The 20,372-nt window shown below is 58.8% G+C and overlaps 1 protein-coding gene across 1 annotated transcript; it reads left to right on the forward strand.

Annotated features, from left to right (window-relative positions):
* The first annotated feature begins 1,928 nt into the window (after positions 1 to 1,928).
* Positions 1,929 to 19,543, forward strand: IL2RB (interleukin 2 receptor subunit beta). Its single transcript, XM_058568418.1, has 10 exons — positions 1,929 to 2,043; positions 5,055 to 5,175; positions 5,617 to 5,731; positions 6,546 to 6,624; positions 8,893 to 8,998; positions 10,434 to 10,582; positions 11,725 to 11,899; positions 12,483 to 12,603; positions 14,047 to 14,131; positions 17,001 to 19,543. The coding sequence occupies exons 2-10, from the start codon at positions 5,088 to 5,090 to the stop codon at positions 17,733 to 17,735; spliced, it is 1,653 nt and encodes a 550-aa protein (XP_058424401.1). The 5' UTR covers positions 1,929 to 2,043; positions 5,055 to 5,087; the 3' UTR covers positions 17,736 to 19,543.
* Positions 19,544 to 20,372: the final 829 nt, after the last annotated feature.

Genomic DNA, 20,372 nt, shown 5'->3' on the forward strand with positions numbered 1-20,372 from the left:
TCCTCTCGCTCCGCAGCTGTGAGGTCTCAGGTGGAGGACGCGAAGACTGTGCGTTGTTGAAGTTCTCCCAGCTCGGTGTAGCCCACCTCGTGCCTCTCCGCCTGAGGTCTCCTGGCCTGAGTCCCTTGGCAAAAGCAGAGCCCCAGGGCCTAGCGTGAGTGTGAGGCTGCCCCCTTCCCGGCTTTCGTTCCCCTGTTCAAGCAGCCTCAGCTGTGGAGGCTGCACTTGCTGTACCCCACTCCCCACCAAGAGCCGCCTCCCCCTCCTTCCCTGGTCCTGCCCCGCCGCCGCCTGCGGCTGCTCACAGAGTTGCTCACCTCAGGCTCCTCCGCACCCAGCCTGGCCGGTGGGAATCTGGGGTGCTCAACAAATGTCTGTGGAATGAGGGAAAGAGGGGCGGAGGAGGAGGAAGAGCACCGGGCGGTGCACACAGGGCAGGCCAGCGCCACCCCATGGGCAAAACCATCACAAGCCGGGTCCACGACTTCCAACTTCGCCTGGGGATGTATTTTTTCTTTATATATGTTTTTAAAAGTTTTAACTGAATTCATTTATTTGGGGCAGGATATACGTTCACGCAGTACAAACGGGACTACCGTGAAAAACATCCTTCCTACCCCTTCTTCCCCTGGCTTTCCTCCCCAAGAGATCCAGCCTTCTGGCTTCTTGAGAAGCTTCCAGAAATATTCTAGGCTTAATAAATCCTGGCTATTGTTCTCATTCTTGTGGTGGTTGTGTTTATGGCCCTCTCCTGCAGGCGGAGAGCTGGGCTCTAGGGCACAGGGGAGGTGGGCTTATTGTGAGCCTACTGTGCGTGGTCATGACAGGACACACTGTGCACACTCCTGCTGTTTGCTCCTCTCAGCATATCCAGAAGGAACCATTACCCCTCATTCTACAGGTGTGGACACTGGAGCACAGGGAGGCAGGGCCACTGGCTTCCAAGCAGCCTCAAGTCTGGTCTCGCTCTTCTCTCCCACTTCCCGCTCAGGAGGGAGTGGGGCCTTATTCTCTTTGCAGGGTCCTCGATTCCGCTTTCTCACTTCTGCACACACAGGAGGTTCTGCAGAGCCGCCCTCCCACGCCCCCCTTGCTCGCTCTATTCCCTTTTTCGAAAGAGACAGCAGCTTACAAGAAACCCCCCTGAACCAGGGCTGCTAGAATCAGGAGAAAGGGAGACAGTGGAGCTGCTGCTTCTAGATGCTGGAGGGCACCTCCCTGGGTCCCTGGACCTGTGACTCTGCACGTAAATGGACCTGCACCTTTCTAGAGGGGTCTGAACATTTCATCATGAGAAAAAGAGCCCTGAGCTGATCCCCCCCACACACAAAGGGGGAAGAAAGGATTAGGAATCATGACTTGAGAGGAAGAGGAAGGTTCTGGAATGTTCAATAAGTAGCCATCAAATTGTTCACAAAGCCCTGAAAAAATGACTGAGTAAGGGGCTTCCTGGAAGGCTGGGTGAAAAGGAAGGTCTCAGCGAGATGGGTGGGATGAGCGAGAAGCGCTGGGGGACACCTAGGGGTCATGTTTTTGAGGCTGGGGCGTTAGTGGGTGTGTGTGACCGGATGAAGGTGTCAGGGGCTGGAGGGGGCCTGTGTGAGATGGGGTGGGCATGGTGGAAGAGGGAAAAGAAGGGGTTGAGCCCCCCGGGCTCCTGTGTGCAGCAAGGCATCTATTTGAGAGTACGCGGGCGCATGTATGTGTGCACGCACCACCACAACACCTACAGAGTCGTCCCCCCCCCCCCCCCCCCCCCCCCCGCCAAAGTGGAGGAGGCAGATCTTTATCTGGTCCCTAGGTGCTTTAGGAGTTTCAGGCTTTCTCACCAGCCAGACCTCCCCCGCCTCCCCACCCCAGGCCTTGCCCCCTCCATCCTCTGCACAGGAAGTGGGCCGGCCCTGGGGTTTAGCCTGTGCCGGCCCCATCAGCCGTCTGCTACCTGGGCCCGCCAGAGCCGGGGCAGGGCCCTGGGGAGATGGCTGCGGTCCCAGCAGCAGAGAGAACCGGAGAGAGCACGCCACGGCCCCATGTCTCAGCCAGGTGACGCCCCTCACCCTGCCCCCGCTCGGTCCCGGGTCCCAGGGGTTCCCTCCAGGCCCCTGCCACCAGCCGGGGGACTGGAAGTGAAGGTCACGGGACAACTTTCAGCTCTGACTCAGATCTCCCAGAGTTTCTGCCTGAACTTCCATCTACCAGCCCTCCCCCCGCCTTCTCTTAGACCCCCGGGGATGAAGCAGGCCCTGCTCTCATGGCTTCTGGTCCCCAGTCCCTGGCTACCCCTCCCTCCCAGCCCACCCCAGGGGAGGCTGGGGCTGCTCTGGGATGAGGTGTTTCCCCGGCCCTGTGCTGAGCCCCCCAACCTAGAGAGGTGGGAGGGCTGGGAGGGGAGACGGCAAGCTAAGCCTCAGATGCGCTGGGTGCCGGGAGAGGGCGCTGGGACGTGGGAGAGGTGTCTGTGGAATGGATGCCCCACTGGGGAGGCACCCTGTGTCAAGTGCTCCTAGGAGGCTTCTGGGGTGAGGAAGGAGACCTGGCCATGAAGTGGGGTGTGCTGGGAAGGCTCTAGGAGCCCCAGGTTCGAGTCTGGATTTGTCCCCTACTTGGCTGTCTGACTAGGCAGGTCACTACTGGAGGGGATGGGAGTCTATCTCCGGGGCTGCCTGGAGGGCACACTCTCTCTGTTTGGACCACTGTGGGAATGGGGACGGGGCCGTGCGCAAGGGTCCCCTTCCTTCCCCCACAGCCGGGATCCCACGCCCAGCTGGGGCGATGCACCCGGGGTTAAACAGCAGGAGGAAGTCCTGTGTATGTATGGAGGGGTGGCCGGAGAGGACAAGGGGAGGGGGCCCGTCAAGTTCAGAGGTCAGGCGGGATGCGTCTCTGGCTACTGAACTCCCGCCTTGCGTCCTCCCCAGCCCCCATGTACCCCCACGTCCCGCGATGTCAGCCCCATTGGGGGCCTCCGACTGGGGTTAAGCCCCAGCTCTGCCCTGCTCTAGCCTGGGCAGGAGGCTGACATGTGCCTCAGTATCCTCATCTGAGGAAAGGAGTCATACTGGGACCTACTCGCAGGGGCGCGGTGAGGGTTGAATGAGGTGGTATCTGAGAAGTGCTAATGACAGTGCCGGGCACAGGGGGAGAGCCGATATTAGTCACCATCAGTATTACCATCAGCGTCGTCGTCACCAGCATTAGCATCACCAGCGTTATCATCTTCTTCTTCTAACTTGAAGTCAGATGACCTGGACTTGAGTCCAGCCCCCTGGGCAGCTCTGAGATTCGGTCTGGCATCTGTCAAATGGGGATGGTGATACCCCCCTCCCAGGGCTGTCGTGGGGACCTGATGAGTCAGTGAGTATGAGCAGATTTACAGTCGTGAAGGGCAGGGTGTGTGGGTGTGTGTGAGAACCCAGGACGGAGGGTGCTTGGGACTCAGGGTCCTGCTTGCCTTCCCTGAGGCTGGGCCTCTTCCTTCCTCTGTGACCTTAACCTCCCGGAGACTCAGTTTCCTCCTCTGCAGGAGGGTGCCCGACCCCTCCGGCACCCTCTCCGCTCTCGGCCCTGTGCACTTTGCCCCCTTGGTGCCCACTGCTGTGCCCTCTCAGCTAGGGGTGCTGGGGCTCATTCTAGACAATGCTTCTTCTCCTGCCCGCTCACCTCTGTGCTGCTGTGGTTTGGCCCTGACCTTCCTGCGATCTTGTAGGCCTTTGCCCCCACCCTCCTCCTCCCACCCTAAGGCTCCGTGCCAGGTCCGGTTCTGGGTACGGGGTCACCCTGCTGGTTGGGGCCTGGCCCCAGACAACACCCTCCAGGGGATGGACAGGGCTATGCCCCAGCGCCGTGATTGAGTGAGTAAGGGGCACAGGGGGCTTGCTGGGAGCCCCTTTGCTGGGCTCTGCACACTTTGGGGTCCCAACCTTGTGCCCTGTGCTATCGGGGGTTCCAAAGAAAGAGGGAGCCAGCCCTGCCCCGGGGAGCTCACGTCCTGTGGGAACAGTGGGCTGGTCAAGGAGAAATCCACAGGCACCTCTCCGGGCTGCTTCCCACGCCTCGGCCAGACGCCCGCCAGTCGGCCTGTGCTCATGCTGGGCCCTGAGTCCCCAGGGCAGGGAGGCTGTCAGCGTCGGCCTTACCTCTGGGGCCAGTGCCTGGGACAGGGTCTGGGCAGGGCGGACGATGCGAGAGAACAGGCCTTGGGCTGGAGCCTGGGGATGGAATCCCAGCTCTGCCTCTTCTGCGCATGTGACCTTGGGCGGGTTAATGACCTGGAGCCTGAGTGTCCTCATCTGAGTAAGGGGATAATACAAGCACCCCACACCCCCACCCTCCGAGCTGTGGGGCAGATGAGACGAGCCAGTGCAGGTGAAGCACTTGGCATGGCGTGCGTGCTCGTACACACCATGAGTACTGTTACGGGGCCGTCAGTACATGTTCATTGATCGTGTGAACTGGCGTGGTGGGAAGGAAGATGCGGTCAGAGAAACTACAGTAGGGGGGGCCCCTGCCTGGGCTCCGGGCAGTCTGCCCTGGCTCAGATTCCACATCTGCCTCTTGTCAGCTGTGTGACCTTGGGTAATTTTCTTCACCCCTCTGTACCACAGTTTCCTCATCTGAAAATGGGGATGATAAGAGTATATCCAGAAGATGCTCATAGTGCTGCATTTAAAGAGTTTAAAACAGAGCCTGGTATATGGAAACCTGCTGTGGTTAAGGGGGCAGCAGGGCAGAGGGGAGGTGGGCCCTAATCCCGGCTCTGTGCTGGCCTCCCTATGTGGACTTAAGCATATCTTCCCTCTTTCTGGGCCTCAGTTTCCCCAACTTTTGAACAAGGAGTTGAGCTCGCTCAGAGAGCCCTTTCAGCTCTAACAACGTGTGGATCCGTGAATCTCTGAAGAAAGGGAGTGAGCATGTGTGAGGCAGAGGGACGACAGGTGCAAAGTCCCTGAGGCTGGACTCCGTTGGCATGGTGGACAGCAGACTGGCATACCCCAAGAGGAGAGGGACAGGGGTGGGTGTTCACCTGTGCTCTTTCTCCCTCTGCCTTCCTCCAGGGCTTCCTTCCCCAGCTCCCACCCCTGGATGTGATGGCGGCTCCTGCTCTGTCCTGGTGTCTGTCCCTCGTCATCCTCCTTCTGCCCCTGGCCATCCCTCGGGTGTCCACAGTGGTGAACGGTGAGGACCCTGGCATCTGGACAGCGGTGCTTCCCTCGGGGAGGAGGCCAACGCCCTTCTAGAACCCCCTTCCAGACCCTTGCTTCTTGGCAGAAGGCCCATCGGCAGGGGCAGGAGGCAGGGGAGGTGGGAGACGGGGGCAGTGAGACCAGAGATCAGGCTTCCCCCTTGGCCCTCCATACTCCCCCACTGCACCCATGTGAGTCTCCAAGCCACAGGAGGACACTGGCTTCTGTCCCTGCCCTGCCTCGGCCAGCCTGTGGGACCTCATGGGCTCTGGGGCTCAGTTTTGTCCTCTCTGAAATGGGTCCGCTCACCCTTCTCTGCCCACCATGGCTGCCTACCTGGTAGGCGCGGGGTGCTGGGGGCAGGGGTGGTGGGCGGGCTCCGGAGGGCGTGGGCACCCCGCACCCCGCCACTCACGCCTCGTCTTGCCCGCAGACGCCTCCAAGCTCTCGTGCTTCTACAACTCGAAAGCCAACATCTCCTGCGTCTGGAGCCGGGATGATGGCCTGCAGGCCACGTCCTGCAGCATCCACGCCAAGTCGGATAAACGGTGAGTGTGGGGTCAGCGTGCAGAACCGCAGAATCTCGGGACGGGGGAATCTTATAACTGACTTTTAGACTCTCGGAATCCTGAGTCTCAGACTCCAAGAACTCTGCGGTTTGAGAATCTTGGACCAGCAGGACCCACGGACTCTTGGTAGCACACAAGTCTGGCACAATTTGGGAGTCAGATACTTGAACTCCAGGAACCAGGGTGGGAGTGGGGCGGGGGGTCCAGGCTGCAGTGGGGGGCTGGAGACAAGCTGAACAAGGTGGTTTGGGGTCACTGGGCTGCACGCCTGCCATGCAGAGGCTGGACTTGACTTCAGAGGCAGGAGGGGAAGAGGGGGGCTCCCCAAGCATTTTGAGGAACCTGGGATTTTGAGAAACCCCTAGGGCAGCTGTGGGGACAGGGGGGTGGAGCGTGGGTGGGGAGCCTGGGGGCTGAGAGGGAGTCAATGAAGGGGTCACCTTGATCCAAGCATCCTGGTGGCAGCAGCAATTGTGGCTTTGGGGTTTGTCCCTGGTCCCGGGTGGGTGGTGATTCCACGGGGCTCTGGAGGCCCCATCGGGCCCCACGGAAAGACTCTGGAAGGCTTTCAGTGGAGAGAGCTGCAGGTCCTGAACTGGTTTGTTTCTAGAAGATTACTCTGGCTGCGTGGGGCCAAGCTGGGGCAGGGAGGCAGGAAAAGGGGCGGGGAGGTGGGGCGCGTGGGGGAAGTGGTGTCCCCGCGCAGACCGGCCTCGCTGCATGGGGGACCATCCTGTGGGCCAGCTCTGGGGGTCTCTCTTTTTCTTCTAAGAAGGTTCTCTTACCTTGAAAGGACATGGAGCAAATCCTGTGAGCTGCTCCCAGTGAGGCCGGCAACCTGGGCTTGTAACCTGATCCTCGGACCCCCAGATGTGAGTAGCCAAAGCTGAAGGGAGAGGCCGGGAGACCGTGGGTGTAGAGGGGTGTCCTCCCCGGGGAGGAGCTGGGCCCAGCAAGCCCAATGGCTGGGGCTATGGCAGAGTGGCTGCCTGGGGCCTGGGAGGCAGAAGGAAGGAGGGCAGTGTCCAGAGGCCGGAACTCAGCCTGACCGGGGGACGAGGGATCTGTGGTGTGTGAGGTTCGGCCTTTCGGTCTCTGCTCCCTCTGCCTCCCCCATGCCTTGTGGGTCCTGTGACACTTCTGTCCTCCTCCTCAAGTGGGGAGGGCACCCGGTAATAATAATACCCCCATCTGACTCTTCCTTAGGTCTTGGCAAGTGCAGCGTGGTGTGGATTCTGGGGCTGGACAGTCTACACCCGCTGGGTGACGTTGGGCAACATCTGAGTCCCAGTTTCCCCCTCTGTATAATGGGAATAATAACGGCCCAACCTTGTAGGGTTGTCCTGAGGGTGAAAACACTTGGAACACCGCCCAGAACACAGCACACATTTGACACTCTTGTCAGGGGATCCTTATGACTCTGCAGGTGGGCACTGCACTGCCCCCTTCTCACCAATGTGCAAACTGAGGCTCAGAGAGGAGTGGGCCCTGCCCACGGTCACACAGCCAGGGAACGGGAGAGCTGGGATTGAATCCGGGTCTGTCAGACCCCCAGCCCGGCCTTCCACCGTTGCGCGAGGCTGCCTCCCGGAGGGCATGTGGCTGTGTCCACCATGTCACTGTCCATCACACTGTCCTTGGCAGCAGCGGGCACCAGGGATGCCCAGGCCACATTGTCAAGCATCATCAGGTTACATACGTTCTCAAGGGGCAGGAGAGTGTAGAGATGGGCCTGTACAGTGTAGCTGGTTACGTTGCGGCCTCCGAAACCAGACTGCATGTCTGTCCTGCAGAGCTCTGATCCTGGCCCCACCATTTCCTCGCTGTGTGACTTTAGGCAAGTCCCTAAGCCTCTCGGTGCTTCAGTCTCCTCAGCTGTAGGATGAGAATAGTAATAGTGCCTGTCTCATAGAGTGTGGAGAGAATTAAATGAGATAATATACATAAAGTGCCTGGAAGAGTGCCTGGCACAGAGTAAGTGCTCAACAGAATGTATTACTGGCATCTTTACAACCACAACAATCACAGTAACAATAATAATGATAATACTATCATATCTGGGAAAATCTGGCCCCGAGCAGCTGGAAGAAGGCCGGGGCACGGTCCTTGGGGTAGAGAAGGAGGAATGGTCCTAGCTCCAGGAGCTCTGCTGAGTGGGTTCAAGGTTTGCTCATTGTGGGCCCTGTGGCAGGTCAGAGGGACTGCGCCCGGGGTCCTGGACCCCAAAACCCCACCCGGGCCCCAGAGCACAGATCCTAACAGGGCCTGCACCAGACCTTCTTCCTGCAGGGCTGCAGGGCTGCCCTCTGCACGGGGCGGAGGAGGCCACAAGCTGCGCCCTCGCACGCAGCCCTCGGTCAGGCAGGCCGGGCCAGGGCTGCGGTCTCTGTGGGGCTGTGGACGCAGAGGCCTGGGTTTGAGTCCGGCCTCCCCTGCAGACCAGATGCGTGACTTTGGGCAAGTCCCTTGACCAACCTGAGCCTCAGGTTTCTCGCCTGCAGGATGGGGACAGACTGCTGTGAGAACCAGCCAGAGAGAGGGCTAAGGCACCTGAGCTGTGCCTACCCCAGGAGAGGCTCAACACCCGGCCATCTCCTTCCAGAAAAGTCAGGGCGTGGAGAGGGGGAGAGATGGGGAGGGGAAGTTTTCATACTCAAAGCCGTTACACAGGTACCATCCAGACCTGCGCCTTCGTGGGGGCTCATTCTGCTTGCACACCTCTGGTGGCGGGGAACTCCCTCCCTCCCAAGGCAGCTCACTTCACTGTAGATCGGGGTGGACAAACTACTAGGGCCCATGGGCCAAAACAGCCTGCTGTCTGCGTTTGTAAATCAAGCTTCATTGGCACACAGCCACGCCCATTCTCTTCCACCCTGTCTACGGCTGCTGTCACAGACAACGGCAGAGTCGAGTAGTTGTGGCAGAGACCATATGACCTGCAAAGCCAAAACATTTACCATCTGACCCTTTACAGAAAACGTTTGCTGACCCCGCCTTGGGGGAGGCGTGTGGAGGGGCTCCACGTTTGCTGCCTGCTGGATCTCCCCTCCTTACCCCCCCCACCCCGTCCTCACCCCGACGGCCTCCCTGTCCCTGCCCCAGCTGCTGGCAGCGACACTCCTGCCCTCCTTCCCCTGCAGTCCCAGAAGCTGACCTCGGCTGACACCGTCAACATGAGCGTGCTGTGCCTCGAGGGGGAGAAGTGGAGGATGGCGCTGACCCAGGACTTCAAGCCCTTCGAGAACCGTGAGTGCGCACTCAGGGCGGGTACCTCCCTCCCTGCCTTCCGCCCGGGGACCCTCCTTGCCCCAGTCTCTCTCCACACGCACATCTGACCCCTCAATGCCCGCTGCCCCGGGATGAAGTCTGGCTCCTCACTCTGGCATTCAAGGCCACTCAGGGTCTGGCCCCGGCTCCCCTCTCCAGCATCCTCTGTGGCCCATGTTCCTGCCACATCCAAGGCCGGCTCTCCAAACTCGACTTGCCCATCCATGCCTCTGAGCCTTGCACATGCTGGTCCCACTGCCTGGAAGGCTCTTCCCACCCAGAAAATTCCCACTTGCCCTTCAAGGCTCAGTGAAGAGTCACCTCCTCCAGGAGGCCTTCTCAGACTCTCCCAGACTTTTGCGCCTCCTTTCAGGGTGTTTATTTCCTGGGTCCTCGCTGCCTGATTATGGGACTATTGCCCTCACTGGGCTGCGAGCTCCCTGAGGGCAGAGCCTCTGTCATCCCTCTGTCTCCATTCCGAGTATTCAGCACCAGGCCTGATCCAGGCAGTGCTCTGGGAAGGTTTGTTGAATGACTGAGTGTCCAGCTCAACCCCCAACCCTTTCCCCCTTCCTCCCAGACCTTCTGGGCCATCTCTAGGGAAGAGCTGGGGCTGAGGGCCAGATCCAGGCAGGGTTCTAAATGCAGCCCTGCCTTAACCAAGTGTGATTGGACTGACAGATCACTTAACATGGCTGAGCCTCAGTTTGCTCATCTGTAAAATGGGGATAATCAGTTACCTGATTGCTGCACAGGGTTGCTGGAAGGAGTCTGCGAGGCAAGATGCAGAAACTGCTTTGCACGTGTTCAATAGACATTCACTTATTATCATTTGTGTAGTTCTCCAGAGCCTCAGAATTAGAAAAACTTAGATCAATGTAACTTCAGAATCATACAATCTTATAATCATGTAAGATTAAGGGGATTAAACTAAATTAAATGAATGAGATGATCCATGTAAAACTCTTAGATGGATTCTGAGGGCAAAGAAAGGCTGCTTGACTCATTCATTCCCCAGGTATTCAATCAAGTGCCCATGACATGCCAGGTAACGAGCCAGGTACCAGGGACACGTCAGAGAACCAAGTCCCTGCCTCCAGCCAGCGTCCAGTCTGGTGGGGGGACAGAAAATGAATAAAGAACCAAAAATAGATATTGAATATGTCAGGTGCTGATAGGTGCTGGGAAGGAAAAGAAAAGAGGTGAGGGGGATAGAGAGCGGTGGTGGTTGGGGAAGGCATCTTGGAATAGTGATATTTGAGCGGCTGCCTGCGGGTCTCTGGGGGAAGGGCACGCCCGGAGGGAGGACCAGCAGGTGCAAAGGTGGAGGGGGAGCACGTCTCGGCTTTCTCATCTCGGCATCAGGATCCAGCGTCCCCCAAGCTCGCTCTCCTGTCCTCTCTCCCGTCTCCAGTTCGCCTGATGGCCCCCGACTCCTTCCACATCATCCACCTAGGGACCCACAGATGCAACGTGACCTGGAGCGTCTCCCAGTCTTCCCACTACATTGAAAAATACCTGCAGTTTGAGGCCCGGACAAGGTCCCCGGGCCACAGCTGGGAGGTGAGTACACGGCCCTCACTTGCCCTGGTCACCCTGTCCGTCCTTCCTCTCAGCAAGGCCACCTCAGCCCCCGGCTCATCTGTACTGCCTGCTCCTGCCTCCCCCTCGCTCCACGTGCCCCCTGACAACCCCGGGCTTCCAGCAGGTGGCAGATGCCAGGCTGGCACCAGGGCAAGATTTCCATAGCCAAGAGGCAGGCAACTGCCCTCTCTGTGAGATTTCAGAGGCCCTGGAGGCCACGTTTCCACTCTTCAAATCCAGCATGGTCAAGGTCCACAGGGGTCTGTCACTTATTCATTCACTTCCCTGGTCCTTTATTCGCTCACTCAGTCACCCAACAAACATTTACTCAGTACCCACTATGTGCTGCTCACCGGGGACCCAGTGGAGGATGAGACTGACAGACTTCCTGCTGTCAGGAAACTCACACGGCAGGTGTGGGGCAGACAGTCGGCAAACACAGAAACAGGAGATGACGGGATATTAAGTGCTACCGGGAAAATTAAGCAGGATGACGCATTTGAGAGGGACTGGGACAGGCTGCTTCAGACGCAGGTGACCAGAGAAGGTTGCTCTGAGATCTGAGGGTCAAGAAGGAGCTGGCCCTGCAAGGATCTGGGGACGGTTTTCCAAGAGTCAGTGCAAAGGCAGGACACCGTTTGTGTGGCTGGGGAACTGGGAAAAAGGAACAAGAGCGATCCAGATGGGGGAGAGGTCCGTGGAAAAATGCCCCTTTCTTGGCGTGTGGAGGACAGACCGTAGCAGAGCGCTGCGGGGGCAGGGAGACCCGCTCCAGGCCTGAGAGGCGGGAGCTCAGACCTGGAGGGGAGAGGAGCGGAGGGGCTGGGTCCAGGATAGGATCCTGCGGTGACAACAGGTCCTGGAGGTGGAGCCAACTGGTTGGCAGACAGCTTTGGATGTGGGGGATGAGAGAGAGGGAGGGTTCAGCATGAGCCTAGGGTTTGTGTCCCCAGCAACTAGGTAGTCAGGGAGCCTTTCGTAGGGTGGGGGCAGAGAAGCGGGCTTGGCTGGAGGGGAGAAAGGAAGGCGCCACTTGGCTCAGCCTCCCCGCCAGCCCTGCCACGGGAGGTGAGGTGGGCAGTGGGGGCCCCTCTGCCCTGACTGCCCTGTCTCCGCCCCAGGAGGCCACCCTGCTGACCCTCAAGCAGAACCAGCAGTGGATCTGCCTGGAGACGCTCGCTCCAGACACCTCGTATGAGCTTCAGGTGCGGGTCAGGCCCCAGCTGGACAACCCTAAGGCTTGGCGCCTCTGGAGCCCCTGGAGCCAGCCCCTGGCCTTCAGGACGAGGCCCGCAGGTACTGGTGGGCAGCGGGGGTGGGGACGGAGCTCGGCAGGAGGGGGTGGCTGGGGCATGGCTCTGGGGGTACCTGGTGGGGGAGGCCCAGGGATGGGGGTGCAGTGCTCAGCCCATTCACAGTCACCTGCCATCATTAGCTCACTTGATGTGACCTGCAGGGTGGGCATAACTGTGCCCATTTTACAGATGGAAACAGGGCTCAGTGAGGGATGGGACTTGCTTATGGCCTTGTGAGTTAGTGGGGAGGCCAAAAAGGCTCTTTACACTTCCTCCACCTTGAAACCTCAAACTCCTGGTTTCTGCCAGAGTTGGGGGCAGACTGCTTTCACCTCTCGGCCTCAGTTTCCTCATCTGTAAAGTGGGTACTATGATACTGAGGCAGGGCTGCGATGACGAAGGCATGTGGTGCCCCATGTCGGCCTGGCCCACAGCGGGTCTGCTGAGCAAGCGGGGACCCTGTGAAGGGTCAGAGGTCAGCCCGTCCCTAGCACCAGGCCGGGGGTGGGCGGATGCTGGAGCGACGGGGTGAGTGGGGCCCTTCTCTAACCCCTCTCCCTCCTTCTCCTCCCGCCCCTGCGCAGCCCCGGGGAAGGAGAACTTGCCTGTTATTCGGTGGGGCCACATCTCAGTGGGCCTCAGTGGCGGCTTTGGCTTCATCATCTTGGTCTACCTGCTGGTCAACTGCCGGTACATCGGGCAGTGGTAAGAGCGCGCCCACCCCGCCCCTCATGCTCCCATCTGACACACACACCCCCCGGTGGGCCAGGTTCCGGGCTGAGCCCCCACTCTGACACGCCTGTGCTCCTCTGCCCTCCCAAGAGTCCTCCCTGCCTAACACCCGGCCTTTCCCTGTGGCCCACCCCCAAAGATGGAACCCCACGGAACCAGCCTGAGGGGAGACAGGAGGCAGAGCCCCATGGGGACCCTGCCCAGAACATTACTCTCAGGACTTGAGCGTGTGTGCACACGTGCGTGCGTGGTGTACACAGGCCAGCCGTCTGTGTGTGTTAGGCCTCGTGGTTCTATCCAGGTCTGGGCATTCATTCGTTTACCCCTTTCTTTCCTGAGTCCCAGCGCAGGGCCAAGTGTGGCGCCCAGTGCTGGGAACACCAGGGCAAGCCTGAGTCCCATCTCCATGGAGCTCATGGTCCAGAGGGGGAAGGCAGATACTTGTTCGATACTTATTATCTATAATAACTTAATGAGATACTTATTATATAACGACACCCTGTGATTGGGATGGTGAAGGGAGCTACCAGAGATACGGGAAGAGGTCAACAGGGAGTGGAATCCTACCCGAGGGGAGGCCAGGGGAAGCCTTCCTGAGAAAGCGATGATTCTGTTGAAATCTGAAGGAGGAGCTCACCAGGGGGGTGGGGGGGATGGGGAGCACATCCCAGGCAGAGAAAACAGCCTGTGCAAAGGCCCTGGGTGGTAAGGAGGGAGGAGCATTCCAGGAACTGAAAGTGCAGGGCGGCAGGTGGCCAGAGACCAGAACAGGGCAGGGGAGAGGGCAGACCTGAGCCTGGACATGTGGGCAGCAGCCAGGCTTTCTGGGGCCCTGAGGCTGTGGCATACATCTTGAGGTGGATGCATACAGATACTGGGGCTCTCAACTTGGCAAGCAGAGCATGGGCTGGAATTCAGTCCCCACTCACCACCCATCCCTAAACCAGGTGCTCTTGGGCAGTGCACAACCTGAACCACCATCCATGGCAGCCCTGACTAGGAGGCCCACAGTCTGGCCTCTCTCCTACCTCCCTCCTCCTGGTTCACTCTGCTCCAGCCATCTTTATCCGTGACACCTCTAGCTTGTGTGGTCCCCCACCCCCATATCCTTCTCTTGCACAGCACCTGCTCTTTGTCTCTGCAGAATGAATAGTAACGTTGCACACTTGGTTCAGGGCTGACTCCTCATTAGAATGCCAGCTCCTTGAGAGAAGAGACCTTCTCTGTTGGCCATTCTTGTGTCCCCAGCGCCCAGCATAGGACCTTCCTTAGTGGGCATTCAGTCGATACTGACTGAATAAATGAACTTATGTGGGGTGGCTGTGTGCCTTGCCCTCAGAGCTGTGGGCCTAACACAGGACACCGTGGCCCCTTCCCTTCTTACCCTCCTGCCCTCCCTCCCTCCCCTCTGTCCAGGCTGAAGAAGGTTCTGAAGTGTCACATCCCAGACCCCTCCGAGTTCTTTTCCCAGCTGAGCTCCGAGCATGGAGGAGATTTCCAGGTAGGAGTCTGGAGATGGAGGACAGCGGTGGGCAGGGACGTGGGCTGGCCGGGGAGTGGGCAGTGGTGCGCATGGGTGGGGAGGCGGTGCAGAAGTAGCAGTTTTTGCACTGCGAGAGAGGAAACAAAACGTGAAGTGAGCGGGCTCCGGGGTCCCAGCCCTGGTGCCAGCGTTCTCAGGCCGAGAGGCACCTCCTGTCTGAGCCAGACTGTCTGGCTTCTAATCCCAGCTTCACTACTTTCTGGCTGTGTGACCTTGGGCAAGTCATAGAACCTCTCTCTGCTCAGTTTCCTCACCTGTAAAACAGAGAGGGAAACAGTGTTATTATGAGTAAGTGCTCGAGGGGCCGTCGCTAGAATTACTGTCACCAGGCTGTGGACAGAGCAGGATTGCAGGCACAAGTTCTCCCCACCCCACTGCCTACATGGACCTGCTCTGCAAAAAATCTCTGGGAGGCTCCAGAACTTATCACAGATGCTAACGAGTCCTCTAGGCACTTCTAGTCACAAAACACAGATTCATTTAAAAGTGCAGGCTCGTATTGTAGTAACAGCCCGAACTCCATTTAAAGCGCAGTCGTCTCCCTTCCCCCAGTCCACACCCACTTCAGGAAGGAAGCTTCAAGGGGGGAGGGGGATGTGGTGGGCTGCTTCTACCACCCCACCCCCACTCCAGGCTCCCTAGACTAGGGGGGTTGAGGAGGGGGTGGAGGGAAGGCAGGAGGAGTGCTGAGGGGCTAGAAAGCCATCCTGGACCAGAACCATCATGAGCTGGCTTTGGAGTCTCTATTAAGGCTTTTCACAGCCCCTTCTGGAATTCTCTGGAAAACTCCCCAGACTAGGCATATGTTACCTACAGTACTCTTATGTGGGGGAATGTATCTCCTTAAAATTCCTCCTTCAGCTGTAAAGGTAGTGAGCTCCCCTTCAACAGAGGTATTCAAGAAAGCCTTGGCTGACTATGTGTCAGAAGGGATTCCTACATTGGAACTGGTTGGAGGCTGGACTAGATACATCCTCAGACCTCTCCCAGCTTGAAGTCCATCTGATTCTATGGGCCTAGGACATTTTGAGGTGGGAGTGGGGTCCTGCCCCGAGAGCTGAAAACCACTGCATCCTCCCATGAGGTCATCCCCAGGTCTAGATGCCTGCCCCAGGCCTAGTGTGTGGAAGGGGTATCCCGAGGAGGCCCTGGGGACGCGTGATGTGGCTGAGGGTTGGAGCTGGCCCAGAGGGATCCCACGTCTCCTCTGCATCTGGGTGAAGCCTGCTCCTCTCTCTCCACCCCGGGACCCCGGCCCCAAGGCCACAAGGCCCCCCGCCCTGTCCAGGGGACCTGGGAGTGTGCGTGTGAGTGTGAGAGCGTGTGTGAACGGGGCCGTTTCTCCTTGACCCCCTCACACCCCACTTCAGGGCACTGTGGACGGAGGCCCAGCCCAGGAAGTGGCTGACCACACACACCTCTGAGGGGGCCCAGCGGGGCCCTAGCATAGCAGTGCTGGCCACAGGCTGGCCTCTCCTTCTTCTGGCCGCACGCTCGGTGCTGCTGCCTGGCCCTGCCCTCCACGGCCCCTTCCAGCATCGGAACCCCGACCTGCGCCCTTTCCCTCTCTTCCCAGCCTGCTCCCCTTCTCTGCCAGCCTCGTTTGGCCCTTTTCTCCTGCAACACAAACTCCTGGTTTGGGGGAGGGGTAGCTTTTCTTGAGTGATGTGTGCGTGTGTGTGCGCGTGCGTGCGTGACAGCCGGCTCAGCCCCGGGAACTCACTCTGGGGAGGGAAAAGCAGGACACTTCCCTGCTGCCCATTAATTCCTCTGAAATACATGGATTGGAGCACAGGCGGAGCCTGTGAGGCCTGGTCCCTGTGCTCAGGGGACCCGAGTCCAGTGCCGAGGGCTCCCAGGACAGAGGGCTGTTGGGGTCCTCAAAGGCACCCACCCGAGGCCCCCGTCACAGCATCCCAAGGGGTCTACGGTCCCCCACGCTCTGCTTTATAGTCTGCATTTTACCCGGTGCCAGGTGGTTTCACCTTCATTGTCTAGCTTGACATCTCCCTGCCGGCCCACAGTGAGGATGTCAGGAGACAGGCAGCTGAGATGTGGGAGTCGAGGCTCAGAGAGGTGCAGTGACCTGCCCGGGGCTGCACAGCTAGTGAGTGCCAGGGCCAGAGCTGGAGCCCTGTCTCTCGCTCCTTGCCAGGCCTCTCTGGACTCCAGCAGCTGAGAAGTGCTCTGCTGGGCGCTTTCCTCTCTGTGGAGGGAGGGGTGGACAGTGGGGGCCGCAGGGCACTGGGAGGGAGAGGCAAATGGGGGACCACCAGCTCCCCACCCGAGACGTTTCTACGGCAGTGTAAGTGGAGCCTGGGTCCCAGCTCTGCTGCCAGCTGGCCATGTGATCAGGGTCAGGGCACAGTCCCTCTCTGGGCATCTGGAAAGTGAGCACGATGTGCGCTCAGGGACCTCTCGGCTTTGGCACTGGTGGGCTGATTCACACACTCGTGCTAGCCCCCCAGACACTCTGAGGAGTCTCCCCATTGCTGTGTCCCCGTTACCTAGAGCAGCGCCAGGCTCACAGTAGGTGCTCAGTAAAGTCACTGAATCAACGCATCCCCTGGGTACCTTCAGTGAGCCAGGAAGGCCTGTGCTGGGGCTGTGAGGCAAGCACACCCCCTGGGCTGACCCAGAGGGTTCCCCAAGCCGGGGGGCGGGTGGGTGTGGGGGTACAGTCAGGGAGGGCTTCCCGGAGGAGGCAGCCCTGAGTGGATTGCTGCAGGAGGAGGAGGAGTTAGGGGTTGCTGCGGAGAGTCTGGGGGGGGGCGAGAGGGCGGGGGAGAGGCATCCCGTTCACCCTCCCCCGCTCTTTCTCCGGCAGAAGTGGCTCTCCTCGCCCTTCCCCTCGTCCTCCTTCAGCTCCAGCGGCCCGGCGCCGGAGATCTCCCGGCTGGAGGTGCTGGACAGGGACGCCAAGGCCACACAGCTGCTCCTGCTGCAGCAGGAGCAGGCGCCCTCGCCCGCGGCCGAGACCAGCGGCCACTCGCTGGCCAGCTGCTTCACCAACCAGGGCTACTTCTTCTTCCACCTCCCGGATGCCCTGGAGATCGAGGCCTGCCAGGTCTACTTCACCTACGACCCCTGCGCAGAGGAGCTCGACGAGGGGGGGCCCCTCCCAGCCCTGCCGCCTCTGCCGGGCGAGGACGATGCCTACTGCACCTTCCCCCCCGGGGAGGACCTGCTGCTCTTCTCGCCCAGTCTCCTGGGTGGCCCAAGCCCCCCGAACACTGCCTTAGGGCGCAGCAGGGCCAGTGAAGAGAGGCCGCCCCCCGCCCTGCAGGAGGGAGCCCCTGCAGACTGGGCCCCGCAGCCCCCAGCGCCTCTGAAGGCAGAGGACCCCGACCTGGTGGATTTCCAGTCACCCCCCGAGCAGCCGCTGGGAGAGGCAGGAGAGGAGGTCCCTGCCCCCAGCCCTGGGGAGGGGGCCAGCTTCCCCTGGGCCAGCCCTCCCGGGCAAGGCCAGGTCAGGGCCCCCGCCTCCCGCCTGACCCTGAACGTGGATGCCTACCTGTCCCTCCAAGAGCTCCAGAATCAGGACCCAGCTCACTCGGTGTAGACAGATGGCCAGGGGTGGGAGGCAGGTGGCTGCCCACTGCTGCGCCAGGTCTAGTTGAGGACTCTGTGTCCTTGGGGCTTGTCCAGCTGCCCCCTGGACACTTCCGCCCAGACCAGCCCTGCACACTCAGCCTGTGTGTGCACTCAGTGTGCACTCACCCTTCACTCCCAAACCTCAGTTGCTGCTCTCCGGGCCCACTGCCCAAGCCAGCAACTGCGGGGGAGGGGCGCACTGACTCCCCCACTCCCTGGTAACTTCCTCTCCAGCCCTGCGGCCACTCTCCAGGGAGAGTTCTCGGGGCTCTCCAGGGGTCATCGCCTCAGGCCTCTTCACTGGGCTTCCTGCCCGTGTCTCACCTCTTCCCACCCACCCTCCGCAGGGCAGCCAGAGCACTCTTTCCAAAACACAAATATGGCTATGCTGCCCATTGTTCTAAACCCTGCCATGGCTCCCCACTGCCCTCAGCCCCACGTCTTGGCCTGGCCCTTGCCCCTCCAGCATCATGTTGGGACATTCCCTTCTGGAACCCTCCCAACCGTGCCATGAGCCACTCAGATCTCCCTCATGCCCCCACACCGTTGCACATGCCGTTCCCTGTGCCTGGGGGGCCCTCTCCTCCCTCCCTTAGGTGACAAGCTCCCTTATCCTTCAAGCGTCAGTTTTGCCTCCCCTTGGAGGGGAACATTGCCTCTCTTAAGGCGCTCAGACTTCAAGATTCCGTGCTGGAGGGACAAGCTCTCAGGGTCACAGAGAGGCCAGAAAAAGCGGCCTTGTCACTTCCCTCTTGGGCTCTCTTGTGACCTCGGAATACTTGGCCACCACATCCTTAACACTGTGGCCCAAGTACGGACACGAATCCCCCAGCAGAGTGGACACTGGCTGGATCTTTCCACAACAGTTGCACAGATGCATAAGGCACACTGCAGGAAAGCAACCCCCGCCTGGTGGCTGGTCCTGATGCTGTCACAAGGAGTCCACCCTGGACCCCTCGTGCTCTGCCCTCCACTGGGCTCCCAAGGGCTGGCACACCCCCTCCAGAAGAGCAGCTCCGTTCACTGAGCATTCACAGTGCACCTGGCACCCCATCCTATTCCCTGGATGAGTTAATGAACTATCTGGCACCACCTTGCCTGGGCTCCCTGCACCCAGCTGCCTTCATGCAGGGGGCACCACCCACCTCACAGGAGCACCTCTGGTGCCTTGATCCTTCTGAGGTCAAGACTTGGAGAGGCGGAGCCCCACACCCACTATGTTCCTGCATGTCCGCTCCAGAACGAGGCTCATCCCCTCACACACAGCTGGCCCCTTCCTTCTCAGTGCCCCCACCACCCCTCCACTTCTCTTCCTTGTGTCCCTGGCACTGATCACACCTGCGATATCTGTCACAACCTTCCTCCTTGAGTCAGAGTCTCAAGGAGGAAGGGACCTCATCCCAGCGACTCTGGTGAGAGCACAGTGCCCGCATTTATAGGCCCTGCTCACAGCTGATTGGGCGCCCAAACAAGCCCACCCATAGGCTGACCAGCAGCCTATGAGGTGGCTGAGAGCAGAAACTCCGTCCAATCAGGGAGGCCGGGTCTGAGCTGGCCAATCAGATTTCTCTCAGCATTTGAACTCAGGAAGGGAGGGACATCCCTGGGAGCAGGAGCACGTGGAGAAGGCGCCCTGAAAGGCTAGAAGGGAGTCCAGCCACGTTAGCAGAGGGTGGCGGCTTCCAGATACAGAGACTCCTGCTCCCCAGGGGGCTACTGGCCGGTCGCTCAGGATTCCTGTTTGCCTTATGTCCAAAATAAACTCCTCTTTCCTGAGGTTGTCTGAGTCTTGGATCCTTACCATGGAATAGCTTTATTTCCTGGAGGTCTCAATTCCCATCTCCTGCCATAGGATGCCATATATTCTGGGCCACAAGGCTCCTCAGTCCTGGCCTGAGCCTCAGACCCGAGCTCCGTGCCCAGACCTTTGCTGTGTGTCCTGGAGCAAACTACGAAACCACCCTGCAAGTCAGTTTCCACTTTGAAGAGTTCCTGGGAGGGTTACATGTCTCAAGCCTTGGTCGTTTGTTATATATTTGTTATATATATTTTTAATTATCTGTGTGTACCATCTTTGCTATTGTTTACTTAATATTTTTCTTTAAATCAGCTCACTTTTTTGTTTAAATAAATACTTTTATTTAAAGAAAAATCTTTATATTGTTTCTGTAAATGGAAAAACTGATATTCACTATAAATAAAAGGTAACTGTAAAAAGTAAATACAATAAAAGAATATGTTTCAATTCCTTGCCTGCTGGAAATCTGCTCTCTCTCTCAGCTTAAAGGGGAGATTGATTAGTAAGTTTTGGGAAGCTGTTGAAGACACGCCAGCCCTAAATGGAGACTTCCTCCTTGAAAGAAAGCAAAAGGATTGTAAAGGGAATATTCTTTTCACTAATAGGAATCAGATTTATCTTATTCTGTGTTCAGGCACCATCTGACATGGTCTCATGGGAAAATATTGCACTTGATTTTATATACTCTCTCTCTCTCTCTCTCTCTCTCTCTAAATATATATATATATATTTTTTTCAGTGTCCTTGACCCTAAAAAGTTGGACCAGATCGTGCATGACAGTGTCTGGCATTCATAATGCTGCACTC

Source organism: Diceros bicornis, chromosome 25, assembly GCF_020826845.1.
Source record: "Diceros bicornis minor isolate mBicDic1 chromosome 25, mDicBic1.mat.cur, whole genome shotgun sequence".
NCBI lineage: Eukaryota > Metazoa > Chordata > Mammalia > Perissodactyla > Rhinocerotidae > Diceros > Diceros bicornis.

Coding starts and splice junctions, on each gene's coding strand:
- IL2RB (XM_058568418.1), top strand. CDS start 5,088: ATGGCGGCTCCTGCTCTGTCCTGGTGTCTGTCCCTCGTCATCCTCCTT. Junction 11,900..12,482: donor CTTCAGGACGAGGCCCGCAG/GTACTGGTGGGC, acceptor GCCCCTGCGCAG/CCCCGGGGAAGGAGAACTTG. Junction 12,604..14,046: donor TGCCGGTACATCGGGCAGTG/GTAAGAGCGCGC, acceptor CCCTCTGTCCAG/GCTGAAGAAGGTTCTGAAGT.